The sequence below is a fragment of the Leptodactylus fuscus genome, chromosome 9 (genome assembly GCF_031893055.1).
Source record: "Leptodactylus fuscus isolate aLepFus1 chromosome 9, aLepFus1.hap2, whole genome shotgun sequence".
Lineage (NCBI taxonomy): Eukaryota > Metazoa > Chordata > Amphibia > Anura > Leptodactylidae > Leptodactylus > Leptodactylus fuscus.
The window spans coordinates 88010490-88030021 of record NC_134273.1 but is presented as its reverse complement, the minus strand read 5'-3'; the positions used below and the strand labels follow the sequence as shown (position 1 = coordinate 88030021).

General features: G+C 40.2%; 1 protein-coding gene across 1 annotated transcript in view; it reads left to right on the top strand.

Annotated features, from left to right (window-relative positions):
- The window catches only part of GRM7 (glutamate metabotropic receptor 7), a 301873-nt gene extending 282717 nt beyond the window's left edge, over window positions 1-19156 (top strand). Inside the window, exon 10 of the mRNA XM_075286784.1 lies at window positions 18619-19156. Coding sequence (XP_075142885.1) covers window positions 18619-18668 — 50 coding nt within the window. The 3' untranslated portion in view covers window positions 18669-19156. The remainder of the gene's footprint in view (window positions 1-18618) is intronic.
- Window positions 19157-19532: the final 376 nt, after the last annotated feature.

Here is a 19532-nt window from a genome sequence, read left to right as displayed (position 1 = left end):
ATACTCCTAACACTTAGTGCCCCCACACACAGTATAATGCCCCCTTAGTGCCCCCACACACAGTATAATGCCCCATTACTACCCCCACACACAGTATAATGCCCCCTTACTACCCCCATGCAGTATAATGCCCCCTTAGTGCCCCCCACACAGTATAATGCCCCCTTAGTGCCCCCACACAGTATAATGCCCCCCTTATTGCCCCCATACAGTATAATGGCCCCCGTAGTGCCCCCACACAGTATAATGCCCCCTTAGTGCCCCCACACAGTATAATGCCCCTTATTGCCCCCACACACTGTATAATGCCCCGTTAATGCCCCCACACAGTATAATGCCCCCTTACTACCCCCACACACTGTATAATGCCCCCTTACTACCCCCACACACAGTATAATGCCCCCTTACTACCCCCACACAGTATAATGCCCCCTTATTGCCCCCACACACTGTATAATGCCCCCTTACTACCCCCACACACAGTATAATGCCCCCTTAGTGCCCCCACACACAGTATAATGCCCCCTTATTGCCCCCACACACTGTATAATGCCCCTTATTGCCCCCACACACAGTATAATGCCCCCTTACTACCCCCACACACAGTATAATGCCCCCTTATTGCCCCCACACACTGTATAATGCCCCCTTACTACCCCCACACACAGTATAATGCCCCCTTAGTGCCCCCACACACAGTATAATGCCCCCTTATTGCCCCCACACACTGTATAATGCCCCCTTATTGCCCCCACACACAGTATAATGCCCCCTTACTACCCCCACACACAGTATAATGCCCTCTTACTACCCCCACACACAGTATAATGCCCCCTTAGTGCCCCCACACACAGTATAATGCCCCCTTATTGCCCCCACACACTGTATAATGCCCCCTTACTACCCCCACACACAGTATAATGCCCCCTTAGTGCCCCCACACACAGTATAATGCCCCCTTAGTCCCCCCACACAGTATAATGCCCCCTTAGTGCCCCCACACAGTATAATGCCCCTTTATTTCCCCCACACATAGTATAATGCCCCCTTATTGCCCACAACATTCATGTGCTGTGTTACGTGTGCTGGACCTGCCCCTTCTGCCTTCGTCTCCAGGACGCTCCACCATGAAATATTAGTGCGTTGCTTTCCGCGGAGCGATCACGGCTCGGCCCAGGAAGCCGAAAGAAGATCAAATGCAAACATGAACTAAATAAGTAAAACTAAGGCAACTAGCGCTATAAATAAGTGATGCGGCTTCTGTGACCACCGCCTCGCCTCCCGCGGGGTAATAAGACATGACTGGTCTCCATGACTACGTCTGTATATGATCCACAGCCCGGGAGATATGGAATAGGGTCTCAGTGAGTGCAGATCAGCTGCCCTATAGGTGACCTGCTGACCTGTATCTGGTGGGTGGCGCTATAGAGCCGAGGGTGTCACCTCCAATATACATTACAATACCAGGTGTAATGCAGCTCAGTGTGGACAGGGGCACAACATCCACCTGAGAATGGGATCACTTTTACTCCATACACATCCAAATCTGCGTAAAAAATTCTGCAAGTCTCTGTATAGTTGAGGTTGTAGCTCCTCTCTGCTGCCTCCTGGTGGTTCAGCCCTGTATAGATCGTGCATTACAGTTCAGAACTAGATGGCATTTCCGTCAGCACACTGTAGTCAGATGAATATTGAATGCAGCTTTGGATGTGACTGGAGTATACAATGAGACCAGTACAGATAAAGCAATAGATTTGCAAAGTTATTCAAAGTCACCTATAAAATGATGTTCACAAGAGCAGCGACACCATAAGGTGCATAAAGACTGGAGACACGAAAACTGCCGGCGAACGCTTAATTTATCACCGCGCGGAATACGGAATAAATGAGCCTCTAAATCTCCTCAGTCTGCAAACAGCTCCGACTCCGCTCATTGATAGTGAATTACTCTGCAGCAGATCTCAGCTTCTTGTCCTGATGGTTTGTTACATTGTATCAGTCTGGAATGTTCAGGACACAAATGTAACAACCCTGCAACTGTAATAACCCTGCAACAATCCTACAATTGTAACAACCCTGCAACTGCAACAACCCTGCAAATGTAATAACCCTGCCTCTATGACAACTGTGACAACCCTGCAACTGTGACAACTCTGTAACATCCCTGCAACTATGACAACCCTGCAACTGCAACAACCCTGCAACTGTAATAGCCCTGCCATTATGACAACCCTGCAACAATCCTACAATTGTAACAACCCTGCAACTGCAACAACCCTGCAAATGTAATAACCCTGCCACTATGACAACTGTGACAACCCTGCAAATGTAATAACCCTGCAACTGTAACAACCCTGCCACTGCGACAACCCTGCAACAATCCTGCAACTGTAACAACCCTGCAGCTGTAATAACCCTGCCACTATGACAACCCTGCAACTGTAACAACCCTGCAGCTGTAATAACCCTGCAACTGTAATAACCCTGCCACTATGACAACCCTGCAGCTGCGACAACCCTGCAGCTGCGACAACCCTGCAGCTGCAACAACCCTGCAAATGCAACAACCCTGCAAATGCAACAACCCTGCAAATGTAACAACCCTGCAGCTGGAATAACCATGCAACTGGAATAACCCTGCCACTGCAACAACCCTGCCACTGCGACAACCCTGCAAAAACCCTGCAACTGTAACAACCCTGCAACTGTGATAATCCTGCAACTGTAACAACCCTGCAAATGTGACAAGTGCAAGCAGAGCATTTATATTTGCACCTATAGATCATCAATATGTCACCAGTTGGGTCTGACACCTGGGATCTCCACATCGCGGCCTCTCTCCTGTGCCGATGATGTCATCAGTCACGTGGTACAGCAGCAGTTCAGCCCCATTGAAGTTAATCGGCTGAGCTGCAGTACCAAGCACAACCAATATACAATGTGCAGCGCTGTGCTTGGTATCGAATGAAGAGTCCGCATCGCTCTCCTGAGCCAGCTGATCAGTGAAGGTCCTGGGTGTCTGATCCCACCAATCACATATTGATGACTCCTCCTAAGGGCCGATCATCAGTCTCAGAAAATCCCTTTAAATGGGTGTTCCCATCTTATATTGCAGGCCAGATCTCAGGGGCCCCCACACCAGCTCTGCCCCCTCCTCCCAATCACTGGCGATCTCAGAGGTCAGACCCCCGCTGATCATAGTGTGATGGTACATCCTAGCGATGTAAGTTTGGAGTGCCCCTTTAACACCTCCAATTACTTCCAGGAAGGTTTACCCCAGCGTCTTTCGCTCCGTCGCCTTGTAGGAGTTTGTTACCTGTCCATAAATATAAATCCCAGCTAATGGGCGCTAGTAATTGTTACTCACGGCCTGGGAGTGGCCGCGTTTGGCAGTTCTGCGCTCCCCGGGGACGCACGCGCTGCCGGAGCCGCTATATAATGGGGCCATTAGTGTCGATATTGTTCGAAGATGCTGATGGAAACCAGAGCGAAAGTGTCATAAACAGACAGACGCTGCGCTCCGCCGGCTGCATCGCCACCTCTGCTACATTACCGCCCTCTGCTGCTCCCATTGAGTTATTAAAGGGGTCACTTAAAGGAACTCTCCAGATCCCACATAATGTTACATTGTCGCGACCCCCTATGTGAGACCGGTAATAATCCGGCAGGGACATTTCAGAATGAGAAACTATAGAAACTTTATTACTTTATAAATGCCCCATAAGTTGCTTTTTAAACGTTTGCTAAAGTGGGCGGAGCTTAGAAAACACTTGACTCTGCATAACTGTCTCTTATGTAGAGATATGGGCGGGGCTAGCAGGCATTGTAAAGGCTATGAAGCCGCCAGCCTATGGTATATATGATGGAAGTGACAAGCATCTGAGGTTAACCCTTGGATTTCTGCTTGGGATGCAAACTGCACCAAAATCCAACATGTGTGAACAGCGCCTAAGGGTGCAATGGAAAACAGAATACAGATCTGACCCAATGGATACAGTGCAGATCAGAGTAACATTGTTGCAGGGATATGGCAGATCGGGGCCCCTTTCTGAAGGTTACTATAGGGCCCCGTAGTGTAACGTTATAGTATAGAAACTTGTCTGTCATAACGGCCACCGTAGGACTGATCACCCAGCTTTCCCAGGCTTATGAATAACACATTCTCCCAATTACTGCTTTATCCCCATAACCAAGTAGATCTGCCATTGAGGATTCTAGGAAAGTTGGGTGTTAACCAATACGACCGCAACTTCCACTTACCTAGAGGTTGTCACCCAGCTTTCCTGGAAGCAGATACACTACAATGAAGAAGCAGCGGTCTTTGCGGCCTCTGTTTTTCGTTGGATCGGCTCCTTCGCACTTTGTGATTAAACCTCTAATAAAAATCGATTTAAGCATCAAAATTCACGGCTTGTCAGGGAGAAATACCGTCAGGCTCTTAAAGCGGCGGCGCGTTAATATTTCATGAATATTCGCGCTTTATATTCCACTTAACCTCACATTTCCCTTCATTACGTTCCTTTAATTGCATGTTGAGCGCTGACGGTAAAAAAGGGGAAAATGTTGCAGGCGTTTTGTTCCGTTTTCCCAACCCCTCGAATCCGACTTCATGGAGACGCAACATCGGTCACGAGCCTTGGTAACGTTACAATAATCTTGGCAACAATGGCCGATTTTCTTCCAATAGTCACATGACGGATTGCAACTTTTTTTCTGAAGAATTTGCTCCAGAGGGCGCTGCAATGCCACCATTCTACCACAACTCAGGGGTGGCGCTGTGGAGATGGAGCATTATTTAGTTGCTTGAAACCAGTGGCTTGTCACCCAGCTTTACCACGCACTTGCCACCATTCCTTTCCAGGATCCTGAATGGCAGGCGGATAGAAGTATATCCTTACAAAGGTAGGTAGATGCCACTTGAAGGATATTGTGAAAGCTGGGTGGCGCCCCCATGGGGGAGTTTCATTTTTTCATGTATCTGTTCTATGGCGGCCACCACAGGAGAAATGTGGTATTACAAGCCGCCCATTCAGTTCAATGGCTGACCATTGGTGGACGGGTTTGCTTTGCCTGCAGCTCCCTGTCCTGGTGCATAGAGGGGGTATAGAGGGGTCCTGAGCGGGGGATGGTATCCTTGCTCTACCAACAGTCCTATATTCTAGTTACTTTTTGTCTGGTGAATGAGGATCTGTCGTCTCTTTGCTCCGGCCTTGATGATTGGGATATTTTCCCGGGCTCTTCCTTGTACACTCGGCCTGCTGCAGATTTATAGCCGTATACTCGCACAACAGATCATCGCCTTTCACGTTTTGCTGCTGGTATAATCTCCGCTTTTACAGCCGGCGGCTTCACCTTTTATAGAATTTCTGGGTTTATAAGAATTCGCAGTTTTCGGTTTTGAGATAAAAGCAGAAAACTGAAGATAAAATGTTGCGGCCTCTGGTATAAAAGCAAAACCTCTCCTATATATTTATATACTCTCTGTATAGACTAGTGTATACTGTGAGGGCTGCATCTGCTTGGATACATTGTATCTAAGGGCAGGGGAGATATTTGTGCTGCTGATGTGTTTACCTTTAGATCGGATACAATTGTAACAAACCCTCAGCTGTGAGATCTGATGGATTTCAGCCTCTGGAGCGGGGGTAGGGAATGTACGGCTCTCCAGCTGTTGCAAAACTACAACTCCAAGCATGCATACTTCTTTACTGTTCTTGGAACTTGCATGGAAGTGAATGGAGCATGTTGGGAGTTGGACGGCAAAGGTTCCCTACCCCCGGCCATCCTAGAGTAACATAAGAACATTTCCATTCACTGACAGCCAGCAGAGGTCCAGGCAATGAATTTCTATACAAAGTCTATTGGAAAGTTGCAGAATTCCTCGCTATGCAATGATTATCCTCATTTCCATAAATTGACAGCAATTTAGAGGGTGCAGATCTGGGGACCCCGGCTCAGGATGGTCCAGGCCCCCCATGTTGTGGAGAGTGCAATACATGAGGAGAGAAGTCTAAGGGTCCCATCCTCTATATTATGGGTATTGAGGGTGGGAACAGGTATTGGGAGCCCGACCCATGGTTATAGTGCAGGGGTCAGCAACCTTTGTCACTCCAGCCAGGGGCGTAGCTATAAGGGGTGCAGAGGCAGCAGTGGTGATCGGGCCCTGGACCCTTATAGGGGCCCCAAAAGTCCCTCTGTCACATAATATACCACTAATCTATATGGCATAAGGCAGGTAGGGGTCCTCTTATATATTTTGCAAAGGGGCCCAGAATCCTCAGGTTATGCCCATCATGCTCCAATCACCAGCTGAGTAATGGTGCATGCTGGGAAGTGTAGTATCCCAAAGGTTGCCGACTCCTGTCGTAGTGTAACCCAGTGCACGGAGAAGGGCCCCTGGCTACTGTTTTCTATAGGGCCCCTATACTATATGTGCAGTAAAATAAAGTCAATTTGCAACGTCCCTTTAAGCCTCCCGTTTTCCGCTCTTCCCACAATGTTCCTCTTCTGTCGGAATGTAAGATTAATTAGCAATTATAGAAACAAGAGAAGGGTGAGCGCCATTTATTCCACACAATAGCCCGGGCCATCCAATATGTTACAGCCGGTGACAGGCAATGGGGCGCACTTCTACAGGGGCCAGGCCATTTGGCAGCAGCGGGGGGCGCCGTGTCCCGGAGGTGACACTATATGTGATTTATCCCGCCTCGCTGTCCTGCATACATGATCTGACAACTGCTCCGCTTGGCCGTAATCTCTGTTTATTCGATGCTTTTTAGATTTATCGCCCCGCTGAGGTTTTTTGCTGTTTGGCCCTCAGGAGATGTGTCGGGGAATATATTGTGATGGGGTCGGGATATTGATGTGGACGTAATTCTGTGGTGAGTGCGAGTAATGATTATATCCATCTGGGGTATAGAGTTATATATGAGAGCAATCCCCAAATTACCCCTGTGGGTGAGGCATCTGCAGCGGGGTCAATACTGCGCATATGTCACCTGATACCGGCCTAGGTCTGCAGGATGCAGCGAGGACTGCGCATTGTACCGCCATTATTCCAGGGTCAGCAGGTATATGAGCTATAGGGGATGCAGATATAGGGGTGCAGAGATAGGGGCGCAGCCATGGCCTGGTGTCTTAGGGGGGCCTAGGTGCACACACCAGTATTATAAATGGCACATGTGGCCCCTGGTGCAGATTTTGCAAGTTTCCCATGATACCTCTAGAATCAGTCAACTCTGCGCAGGAGCTTAAAGGGGATGTCCAGGAATGTGTGTGTCAGTGGGGGTCTGGGTGCTGGGCTCCCACCGGTAATACCCTATGGATAGTCATCAGGATATAATACATATGGAGTCTTGGACAATCCCTTTTAATAGTCTTATTCTAAATCATCCAGGAACTTGCTCATAGACTTTGCATTTCAATCCTTCATCTTTTCCAAGACGTCTGTGAATGGAAACTGCTCATTTATACCAGGAGGATGGACCCAGAACACTCGACCGTAGTATATCGGCCACATAGACCATGGCAGGCACATAATAGACCGTAACTCTACACTTTCCCTATATACAAATGTGTAGGCCTATCATGAACATGGTGAAGTGACACATTCAGCTCTGCTACATCTGCACATCCCATCTATTAATGTGCCTTATACGGAAGCAGATAATACTTTGTTGCAATATCAAATGATACATTGTTACTTCCAACAGAATTATGATTGCTGCTCTGGAGGTGACTGGAGATATAGATTATGTCCAGATGTAAAACTGTTACATATTAACAATAAACACAAATCTATCTGGAAGCCCCACCCCTGATTACAGGAAGTCCCACCCCTGCTTACAGGAAGCCCCACCCCTGCTTACAGGAAGCCCCACCCCTGCTTATTCTTGCTTTTCCCATTCATGTAAGGCCTCTAGTCTCACTTTACTGCCATAAATCGAGCGCTGTATGTCCATGCTTGTTGCGCTGAGCGACTCTGCCCCTCTGATCTGATCTATAATTATATGTTCTATATAATCATTATGGGGGAGGGGGTCATTAATACCGCCATACAGATATTCTGCCGAGCGCAGTGAAGTCCTAACCCCACCGCCTATATATATATAACTGATAGTTATCACCTTGGAACAACATGGCTAAAATTAAACTGTAAAAGACGGTATTAAAATAATTGTGAAGTGTGGGAAGAGAAAATCATGTGTGAAGAGCTGCGAGCGCGAAACGTAGCTAAGAACGGAAAATTCCAGAGAGCCAGATGAATAAGAACAGATGAATCAAATCCGTGCTGAGCGCCGAGATACAAAGCTGGGACAACACACCGCATCTTAAAGGGATAGTCCATGTGATATCATGACTTTATGATGGGGGGGACTGAGCTCTGAGAGTGAAGAGGACACCGTGCTGGCTCAGAGCATCCCCCCAGAATGTGAAGGGGGTGCACTGCATAGCCCCGGGGTCAGGAGTGCTGCAGCCTCTTCATTCTCTGGGTTACTGAGGGTCCCAGAGGTCAGACTTCCACCAGTCACATCCAAAGCTGCAATGCTTTTTGTTATTATTCTCCAGGACCTGCAGCACCCCCTGTTGGTTCACTGTCTGCCGAGGGCTCATTACAAGGCAGAGCTCTGGTAAATGAAAGGGGTCGGATGAAGTATTTAACCTGCCACCTATTGACATCTGATTTTCGGGGGGTCCGAGCTCTGGGCCGCCCATGGTCCCTCATATGATTGCAGGTCGGGCTACATCTACGACATCCCATCGTGTGGTGCGGCAGTGACAGGTCCGGCGCTATCATTGTCGCGTCCCCTGTTAGGTTTTGAGACATTTGTCACACAACGTGTCCAAAGCTTAAATTGATAGAGTGTGAGGCGGCAGGCGGAGAGGATCCACAGCTCAGCGCGCCCATCCACACGCCACACAATCGTCCTATCAATTCCTGTCTTCTTCCAGCTGTTGACCAGAATTAAGCTCCGGAGCTGCAATCTCCATGAATACATTTCAGTTCTGGCTCAATAAGGCAATAAACCCATCATGTCTAGCAAGGAAACCGCCATCACATTCTCCCATCTGCTCGCTCAGACGAGCTACGGGGGTCTCCAGACTCTGCTTATAGGGCGGTACGTAGAGCGTCGCCCTCATATACCCCAGTCAGTGACATCTCTGCCCATCCTTCACGTCCTGTGCCCACTAAGTAATGGTGATCTCCAGCTGGAGGGAGCAGCGGGCCAAAGAGCCCGGCCATGTCTGCTAAATGACCCCCGGAACATCTGCCCCTCTGCACAGGACAGTGGCGGCCGCTCCATGGCGGGTGATGGATGCCAGTGTCATAACCGCCGCTCGCCATTTTCTCGCTGTGATCAGCCGCGATGTGCTTTCATTTTTAATTCTTGGATGAGAGTTTTATGACTAATTGAGGGGTCTGTCGGCAAATCCTCCGCCGCCTGCGAAAGTTAGAGCCGGGATTTATGTCCTCTGCTGCCTGCGCACTTACATTGTGTTTTATAGCTCTCTGCTCCTTACTTACTCCGCACCCCCCGCTGCCACATTTAACCGCTGCAGTGCCAGAGGACGGCGCATAAGAGAGAGCATGAGGGGCCCACGTCCCAAATATCACTGACGGCTCCCCAATACTAACCCGCTACATGTAACTACCCGCTGTAATAACCTTGTAATGACCTTCACCTCTAACCCCAAACCCCATATAGAGAGGACAGGGGGGCAAATTCTCTACGGACCCCATAACAGCATCATAGTGTGTGCCCTACAGTAGTGCTGCGGTGGAAAGAAGATTAATGACACTACTGTGCAGCGTTATATTACCGATCATATACACTGAGAACTGGGACACCAAGACAAGACCAAAACCGGATTATAGTAGTTATATTCTTGTACATAGGAGGTAGTGTTATAGTAGTTATATTCTTGTACATAGGAGCAGTATTATAGTAGTTATATTCTTGTACATAGGAGTAGTATTATAGTAGTTATATTCTTGCACATGGGAGTAGTATTATAGTAGTTATATTCTTGTACATAGGAGGTAGTATTATAGTAGTTATATTCTTGTACATAGGAGCAGTATTATAGTAGTTATATTCTTGTACATAGGAGTAGTATTATAGTAGTTATATTCTTGTACATAGGAGGTAGTATTATAGTAGTTATATTCTTGTACATAGGAGGTAGTATTATAGTAGTTATATTCTTGCACATAGGAGTAGTATTATAGTAGTTATATTCTTGTACATAGGAGGTAGTATTATAGTAGTTATATTCTTGTACATAGGAGCAGTATTATAGTAGTTATATTCTTGTACATAGGAGGTAGTATCATAGTAGTTATATTCTTGTACATAGGAGTAGTATTATAGTAGTTATATTCTTGTACATAGGAGGTAGTATTATAGTAGTTATATTCTTGTACATAGGAGCAGTATTATAGTAGTTATATTCTTGTACATAGGAGGTAGTATTATAGTAGTTATATTCTTGTACATAGGAGCAGTATTATAGTAGTTATATTCTTGTACATAGGAGCAGTATTATAGTAGTTATATTCTTGTACATAGGAGCAGTATTATAGTAGTTATATTCTTGTACATAGGAGGTAGTATTATAGTAGTTATATTCTTGTACATAGGAGTAGTATTATAGTAGTTATATTCTTGTACATAGGAGTAGTATTATAGTAGTTATATTCTTGTACATAGGAGTAGTATTATAGTAGTTATATTCTTGTACATAGGAGTAGAATTATAGCAGTTATATTCTTGTACATAGGAGTAGTATTATAGTAGTTATATTCTTGTACATAGGAGTAGTATTATAGTAATTATATTCTTGTACATAGGAGCAGTATTATAGTAGTTATATTCTTGTACATAGGAGTAGTATTATAGTAGTTATATTCTTGTACATAGGAGTAGTATTATAGTAGTTATATTCTTGCACATAGGAGTAGTATTATAGTAGTTATATTCTTGTACATAGGAGGTAGTATTATAGTAGTTATATTCTTGTACATAGGAGGTAGTATTATAGTAGTTATATTCTTGTACATAGGAGCAGTATTATAGTAGTTATATTCTAGTACATAGGAGATAGTATTATAGTAGTTATATTCTTGTACATAGGAGTAGTATTGTAGTAGTTATATTCTTGTACATAGGAGCAGTATTATAGTAGTTATATTCTTGTATATAGGAGCAGTATTATAGTAGTTATATTCTTGTACATAGGAGCAGTATTATAGTAGTTATATTCTTGTACATAGGAGGTAGTATTATAGTAGTTATATTCTTGTACATAGGAGCAGTATTATAGTAGTTATATTCTTGTACATAGGAGTAGTATTATAGTAGTTATATTCTTGTACATAGGAGGTAGTATTATAGTAGTTATATTCTTGTACATAGGAGGTAGTATTATAGTAGTTATATTCTTGTATATAGGAGCAGTATTATAGTAGTTATATTCTTGTATATAGGAGCAGTATTATAGTAGTTATATTCTTGTACATAGGAGGTAGTATTGTAGTAGTTATATTCTTGTACATGGGAGTAGTATTATAGTAGTTATATTCTTGTACATAGGAGTAGTATTATAGTAGTTATATTCTTGTACATAGGAGCAGTATTATAATAGTTATATTCTTGTACATAGGAGTAGTATTATAGTAGTTATATTCTTGTATATAGGAGCAGTATTATAGTAGTTATATTCTTGTACATAGGAGGTAGTATTATAGTAGTTATATTCTTGTACATAGGAGTAGTATTATAGTAGTTATATTCTTGTACATAGGAGGTAGTATTGTAGTAGTTATATTCTTGTACATAGGAGCAGTATTATAGTAGTTATATTCTTGTACATAGGAGGTAGTATTATAGTAGTTATATTCTTGTACATAGGAGTAGTATTATAGTAGTTATATTCTTGTACATAGGAGCAGTATTATAGTAGTTATATTCTTGTACATAGGAGTAGTATTATAGTAGTTATATTCTTGTACATAGGAGGTAGTATTATAGTAGTTATATTCTTGTACATAGGAGGTAGTATTATAGTAGTTATATTCTTGTACATAGGAGCAGTATTATAGTAGTTATATTCTTGTACATAGGAGTAGTATTATAGTAGTTATATTCTTGTACATAGGAGGTAGTATTGTAGTAGTTATATTCTTGTACATAGGAGCAGTATTATAGTAGTTATATTCTTGTATATAGGAGCAGTATTATAGTAGTTATATTCTTGTATATAGGAGCAGTATTATAGTAGTTATATTCTTGTACATAGGAGGTAGTATTGTAGTAGTTATATTCTTGTACATGGGAGTAGTATTATAGTAGTTATATTCTTGTACATAGGAGTAGTATTATAGTAGTTATATTCTTGTACATAGGAGCAGTATTATAATAGTTATATTCTTGTACATAGGAGTAGTATTATAGTAGTTATATTCTTGTATATAGGAGCAGTATTATAGTAGTTATATTCTTGTACATAGGAGGTAGTATTATAGTAGTTATATTCTTGTACATAGGAGTAGTATTATAGTAGTTATATTCTTGTACATAGGAGGTAGTATTGTAGTAGTTATATTCTTGTACATAGGAGCAGTATTATAGTAGTTATATTCTTGTACATAGGAAGTAGTATTATAGTAGTTATATTCTTGTACATAGGAGTAGTATTATAGTAGTTATATTCTTGTATATAGGAGCAGTATTATAGTAGTTATATTCTTGTACATGGGAGTAGTATTATAGTAGTTATATTCTTGTACATAGGAGGTAGTATTATAGTAGTTATATTCTTGTACATAGGAGCAGTATTATAGTAGTTATATTCTTGTACATAGGAGGTAGTATTATAGTAGTTATATTCTTGTACATAGGAGCAGTATTATAGTAGTTATATTCTTGTACATAGGAGGTAGTATCATAGTAGTTATATTCTTGTACATAGGAGTAGTATTATAGTAGTTATATTCTTGTACATAGGAGGTAGTATTATAGTAGTTATATTCTTGTACATAGGAGGTAGTATTATAGTAGTTATATTCTTGTACATAGGAGCAGTATTATAGTAGTTATATTCTTGTACATAGGAGCAGTATTATAGTAGTTATATTCTTGTACATAGGAGGTAGTATTATAGTAGTTATATTCTTGTACATAGGAGTAGTATTATAGTAGTTATATTCTTGTACATAGGAGTAGTATTATAGTAGTTATATTCTTGTACATAGGAGCAGTATTATAGTAGTTATATTCTTGTACATAGGAGGTAGTATTATAGTAGTTATATTCTTGTACATAGGAGTAGTATTATAGTAGTTATATTCTTGTACATAGGAGCAGTATTATAGTAGTTATATTCTTGTACATAGGAGTAGAATTATAGCAGTTATATTCTTGTATATAGGAGCAGTATTATAGTAGTTATATTCTTGTACATAGGAGTAGTATTATAGTAGTTATATTCTTGTACATAGGAGCAGTATTATAGTAGTTATATTCTTGTACATAGGAGTAGTATTATAGTAGTTATATTCTTGTACATAGGAGCAGTATTATAGTAGTTATATTCTTGTACATAGGAGGTAGTATTGTAGTAGTTATATTCTTGTACATAGGAGCAGTATTATAGTAGTTATATTCTTGTACATAGGAGGTAGTATTATAGTAGTTATATTCTTGCACATAGGAGGTAGTATTATAGTAGTTATATTCTTGTACATGGGAGTAGTATTATAGTAGTTATATTCTTGTACATAGGAGTAGTATTATAGTAGTTATATTCTTGTACATAGGAGTAGTATTATAGTAGTTATATTCTTGTACATAGGAGTAGTATTATAGTAGTTATATTCTTGTACATAGGAGGTAGTATTATAGTAGTTATATTCTTGTACATAGGAGTAGTATTATAGTAGTTATATTCTTGTACATAGGAGGTAGTATTATAGTAGTTATATTCTTGTACATAGGAGCAGTATTATAGTAGTTATATTCTTGTACATAGGAGGTAGTATTATAGTAGTTATATTCTTGTACATAGGAGCAGTATCATAGTAGTTATATTCTTGTATATAGGAGTAGTATTATAGTAGTTATATTCTTGTACATAGGAGCAGTATTATAGTAGTTATATTCTTGTACATAGGAGGTAGTATTATAGTAGTTATATTCTTGTACATAGGAGTAGTATTATAGTAGTTATATTCTTGTACATAGGAGTAGTATTATAGTAGTTATATTCTTGTATATAGGAGTAGTATTATAGTAGTTATATTCTTGTACATAGGAGGTAGTATTATAGTAGTTATATTCTTGTACATAGGAGTAGTATTATAGTAGTTATATTCTTGTACATAGGAGCAGTATTATAGTAGTTATATTCTTGTACATAGGAGGTAGTATTATAGTAGTTATATTCTTGTACATAGGCGTAGTATTATAGTAGTTCTGTTCATGTACATAGGGGGCAGTATTATAATTTTTTCTTTGACGCTAGTACTGCCAGACATGGACCTTTGCCAGATGACTATTGTTTGCATTACACGCGTATAACACATTTCTAGGTCTTTTCCATCTGTCTGTGAATATTTACAGGTTGTCAGGCATGTAGCGGTATGGTTGTCAGCTGATGCACAGCTTGTATATTTATTGTGTCGGCATTTGTCACTTAGTACATAAGACCTGGGAGTTTTGTCAGGATGATTAGTAGTTCTCCGCTCATCACCTTGCGCTACAAACCAGCGTCAGGAACCAATTCACTGACCTTTCCTTTGTGTTCAGGAGAATTACAGACAATTCCAGCTTCTATTAATACTCGCATCTTCGCAGCACATTAATTCTGAGGATTGCACTTTATGTCCAAGGTTATAAATATTTCAGGGGGTGAAGGGTTAACTCCGACCTGGTAAATTTTTAAAGCATTAACCAGTACTAAAGATGTAAACCTGATGATCTGCTTGTGGAAAACGACCCCAAAGGAACCACTAGGATCCCAATGAGTTAACCCTCCACCTGCTGCAGTTACTTCCTGCTACTTACCTACCCTGATACATTGTAACAAACCCTCAGGACAGGATTGAGGTTTGAAGTAATCTTTTGGAGGTAGAGATGTAACTTGAAGCTCCTGGACCCCCAACTTGTGCTATTTAGTATAAGGGTATATGTAATGTGGCAGATGAACACTTAGGGGCCCCTGGATCTGGGGCCCTATAGTAACTGTTGCCTCTACACGGCCTATAGCTATCACTTAGAGTATTGTCTACATTGATACAATGTAACATCCGCAGCACAAGGACGGTAACATGGAGGACCAGAGCAGGCCTGTGATTGGCTGTCAAGGTCATTACTTTGCATTCTTTGTACATTTTCCATCGTGGATACATTTAATTTATTTAAGTGAACACTTTCGTTTTTTCAAGTTCATTATTTCGCTCGGGATCGGACGTCCTCTAATGTTTATTGATGTCTGATGTCGGTTTATTTCCCTCTTAAATGCTGCGGTTTGTATTTACTTCCTGGCACTCGGCTGCCGAACGCTACCCTGATGCCGCGCTATAATAATAGAGCAGAGAGACAATTTGTGGTGATGTAACTTAATAAGAGCGCAAAGGGATGACATCACCGATCAGCCGGGAAACAGCGCAACCGTAAGGAGCGGCTTCATTTATATAAACCGTATTACATGGCCTGGTGTAATAACAGTGCAAAGTAGTCTGCTGCATGGACACACATAGGAGTCTATAGGGGGCAGTATTATAGTAGTTATATTCTTGTACATAGGAGGTAGTATTATAGTAGTTATATTCTTGTACATAGGAGCAGTATTATAGTAGTTATATTCTTGTACATAGGAGTAGTATTATAGTAGTTATATTCTTGTACATAGGAGTAGTATTATAGTAGTTATATTCTTGTACATAGGAGCAGTATTATAGTAGTTATATTCTTGTACATAGGAGTAGTATTATAGTAGTTATATTCTTGTACATAGGAGTAGTATTATAGTAGTTATATTCTTGTACATAGGGGGTAGTATTATAGTAGTTATATTCTTGTACATAGGAGGTAGGATTATAGTAGTTATATTCTTGTACATAGGAGCAGTATTATAGTAGTTATATTCTTGTACATAGGAGTAGTATTATAGTAGTTATATTCTTGTACAGAGGGGGCAGTAATATAGTAGTTATATTCTTGTACATAGGAGTAGTATTATAGTAGTTATATTCTTGTACAGAGGGGGCAGTAATATAGTAGTTATATTCTTGTACATAGGAGTAGTATTATAGTAGTTATATTCTTGTACATAGGAGTAGTATTATAGTAGTTATATTCTTGTACATAGGAGCAGTATTATAGTAGTTATATTCTTGTACATAGGAGCAGTACTATAGTAGTTATATTCTTGTACATAGGAGGTAGTATTATAGTAGTTATATTCTTGTACATAGGAGGTAGTATTATAGTAGTTATATTCTTGTACATAGGAGCAGTATTATAGTAGTTATATTCTTGTACATAGGAGTAGTATTATAGTAGTTATATTCTTGTACATAGGAGTAGTATTATAGTAGTTATATTCTTGTACATAGGAGCAGTATTATAGTAGTTATATTCTTGTACATAGGAGTAGTATTATAGTAGTTATATTCTTGTACATAGGAGTAGTATTATAGTAGTTATATTCTTGTACAGAGGGGGCAGTAATATAGTAGTTATATTCTTGTACATAGGAGTAGTATTATAGTAGTTATATTCTTGTACATAGGAGTAGTATTATAGTAGTTATATTCTTGTACATAGGAGCAGTATTATAGTAGTTATATTCTTGTACATAGGAGCAGTACTATAGTAGTTATATTCTTGTACATAGGAGGTAGTATTATAGTAGTTATATTCTTGTACATAGGAGGTAGTATTATAGTAATTATATTCTTGTACATAGGAGCAGTATTATAGTAGTTATATTCTTGTACATAGGAGTAGTATTATAGTAGTTATATTCTTGTACATAGGAGTAGTATTATAGTAGTTATATTCTTGTACATAGGAGCAGTATTATAGTAGTTATATTCTTGTACATAGGAGTAGTATTATAGTAGTTATATTCTTGTACATAGGAGTAGTATTATAGTAGTTATATTCTTGTACATAGGGGGTAGTATTATAGTAGTTATATTCTTGTACATAGGAGGTAGGATTATAGTAGTTATATTCTTGTACATAGGAGCAGTATTATAGTAGTTATATTCTTGTACATAGGAGTAGTATTATAGTAGTTATATTCTTGTACAGAGGGGGCAGTAATATAGTAGTTATATTCTTGTACATAGGAGTAGTATTATAGTAGTTATATTCTTGTACATAGGAGTAGTATTATAGTAGTTATATTCTTGTACATAGGAGCAGTATTATAGTAGTTATATTCTTGTACATAGGAGCAGTACTATAGTAGTTATATTCTTGTACATAGGAGGTAGTATTATAGTAGTTATATTCTTGTACATAGGAGCAGTATTATAGTAGTTATATTCTTGTACATAGGAGCAGTATTATAGTAGTTATATTCTTGTACATAGGAGTAGTATTATAGTAGTTATATTCTTGTACATAGGAGTAGTATTATAGTAGTTATATTCTTGTACATAGGAGCAGTATTATAGTAGTTATATTCTTGTACATAGGAGCAGTATTATAGTAGTTATATTCCTGTACATAGGAGCAGTATTATAGTAGTTATATTCTTGTACATAGGAGGTAGTATTATAGTAGTTATATTCTTGTATATAGGAGTAGTATTATAGTAGTTATATTCTTGTACATAGGAGCAGTATTATAGTAGTTATATTCTTGTACATAGGAGTAGTATTATAGTAGTTATATTCTTGTACATAGGAGTAGTATTATAGTAGTTATATTCTTGTACATAGGAGCAGTATTATAGTAGTTATATTCTTGTACATAGGAGTAGTATTATAGTAGTTATATTCTTGTACATAGGAGTAGTATTATAGTAGTTATATTCTTGTACATAGGAGGTAGTATTATAGTAGTTATATTCTTGTACATAGGAGGTAGTATTATAGTAGTTATATTCTTGTACATAGGAGGTAGTATTATAGTAGTTATATTCTTGTACATAGGAGCAGTATTATAGTAGTTATATTCTTGTATATAGGAGTAGTATTATAGTAGTTATATTCTTGTACATAGGAGGTAGTATTATAGTAGTTATATTCTTGTACATAGGAGGTAGTATTATAGTAGTTATATTCTTGTACATAGGAGTAGTATTATAGTAGTTATATTCTTGTACATAGGAGTAGTATTATAGTAGTTATATTCTTGTACATAGGAGTAGTATTATAATAGTTATATTCTTGTACATAGGAGTAGTATTATAGTAGTTATATTCTTGTATATAGGGGGCAGTATTATAGTAGTTATATTCTTGTACATAGGAGGTAGTATTATAGTAGTTATATTCTTGTACATAGGAGTAGTATTATAGTATTATTCCTGTATATAATGGGTGGTATTGTAATATTTTTTTGGTCTTCTTATAACTTTACATTGTTTTTCCTTCTCACAGGCCCGGCCACAAAGAAGAAGTATGTCAGTTATAACAACCTGGTGATCTAGGCGCTTACTCGTCTGAGATGGAAGAGGCAGCAGCTACATTTTCATTCCTGCGTTGTGTGGTGCGGTTCGCTTCCTCTCCACTCCGTGCCTCACTTGCAGCGGCCAATCATGGGAGGAGAGGAGCTGCTGGAATCTGCCGATGCACTGCCCTTGAGGACTGGGGAAGCTGCTTTATCCAAGCCATCTGAACTATTCCTGGCTTATATCTCAGGGGCCAGGACCCAGCGATGAGCGCCCAGCCCCGCGTGAAGCAAGTTTGTGAGCGGGCCTTACCAGGGCTCTTCCGCCTATTTAGGGGACCATCAGACTCAGATCTTTGTGTACAGAACTTTTTGCATACAAACTTCTACCTTTTCATATCCAACTTTCCTTTCACCATTTGGGGAGGCCGCTTTGCTCGGGTCCCCCCTCCCCCTCTCAGCAGCGAGCACTTCAGTATCCTGGCTTCCATCCTGACACTCATTGTCTTTGGGTCGCTCATGAAGCTTTTCAGCCCCTTTTTTATTTATTTTTGTGGGTTTTTTTCACATTTTTTTCATCCGTTTTCTCGTCCGAGTTGTTTCATTTCTTTTATTTTTTTTTATTTTCATTTCCGTAAAACAAGGTTTTTAAAGACCAAAAACTGTGTGTGACAAGCAGACCGTTCCTGAGCGTGATTGGCTGGCAGGAACGGGTTATGTGATTGGCTGAATCCCGGGGGTCTTCTGTCTCCGAATGCATGTTCTCTTTATCTGCATTTTTTTATTTATTTTTTTGTTATTTTTCTCTGTCGGGGAATTCTGCTGTTTGTGTTTGATTTTCTTTTCATTTGCCCACGGCCGGGGGGTTCCGCTGACAGGAAGTGGGTTGAGGTGGCCGCCATTT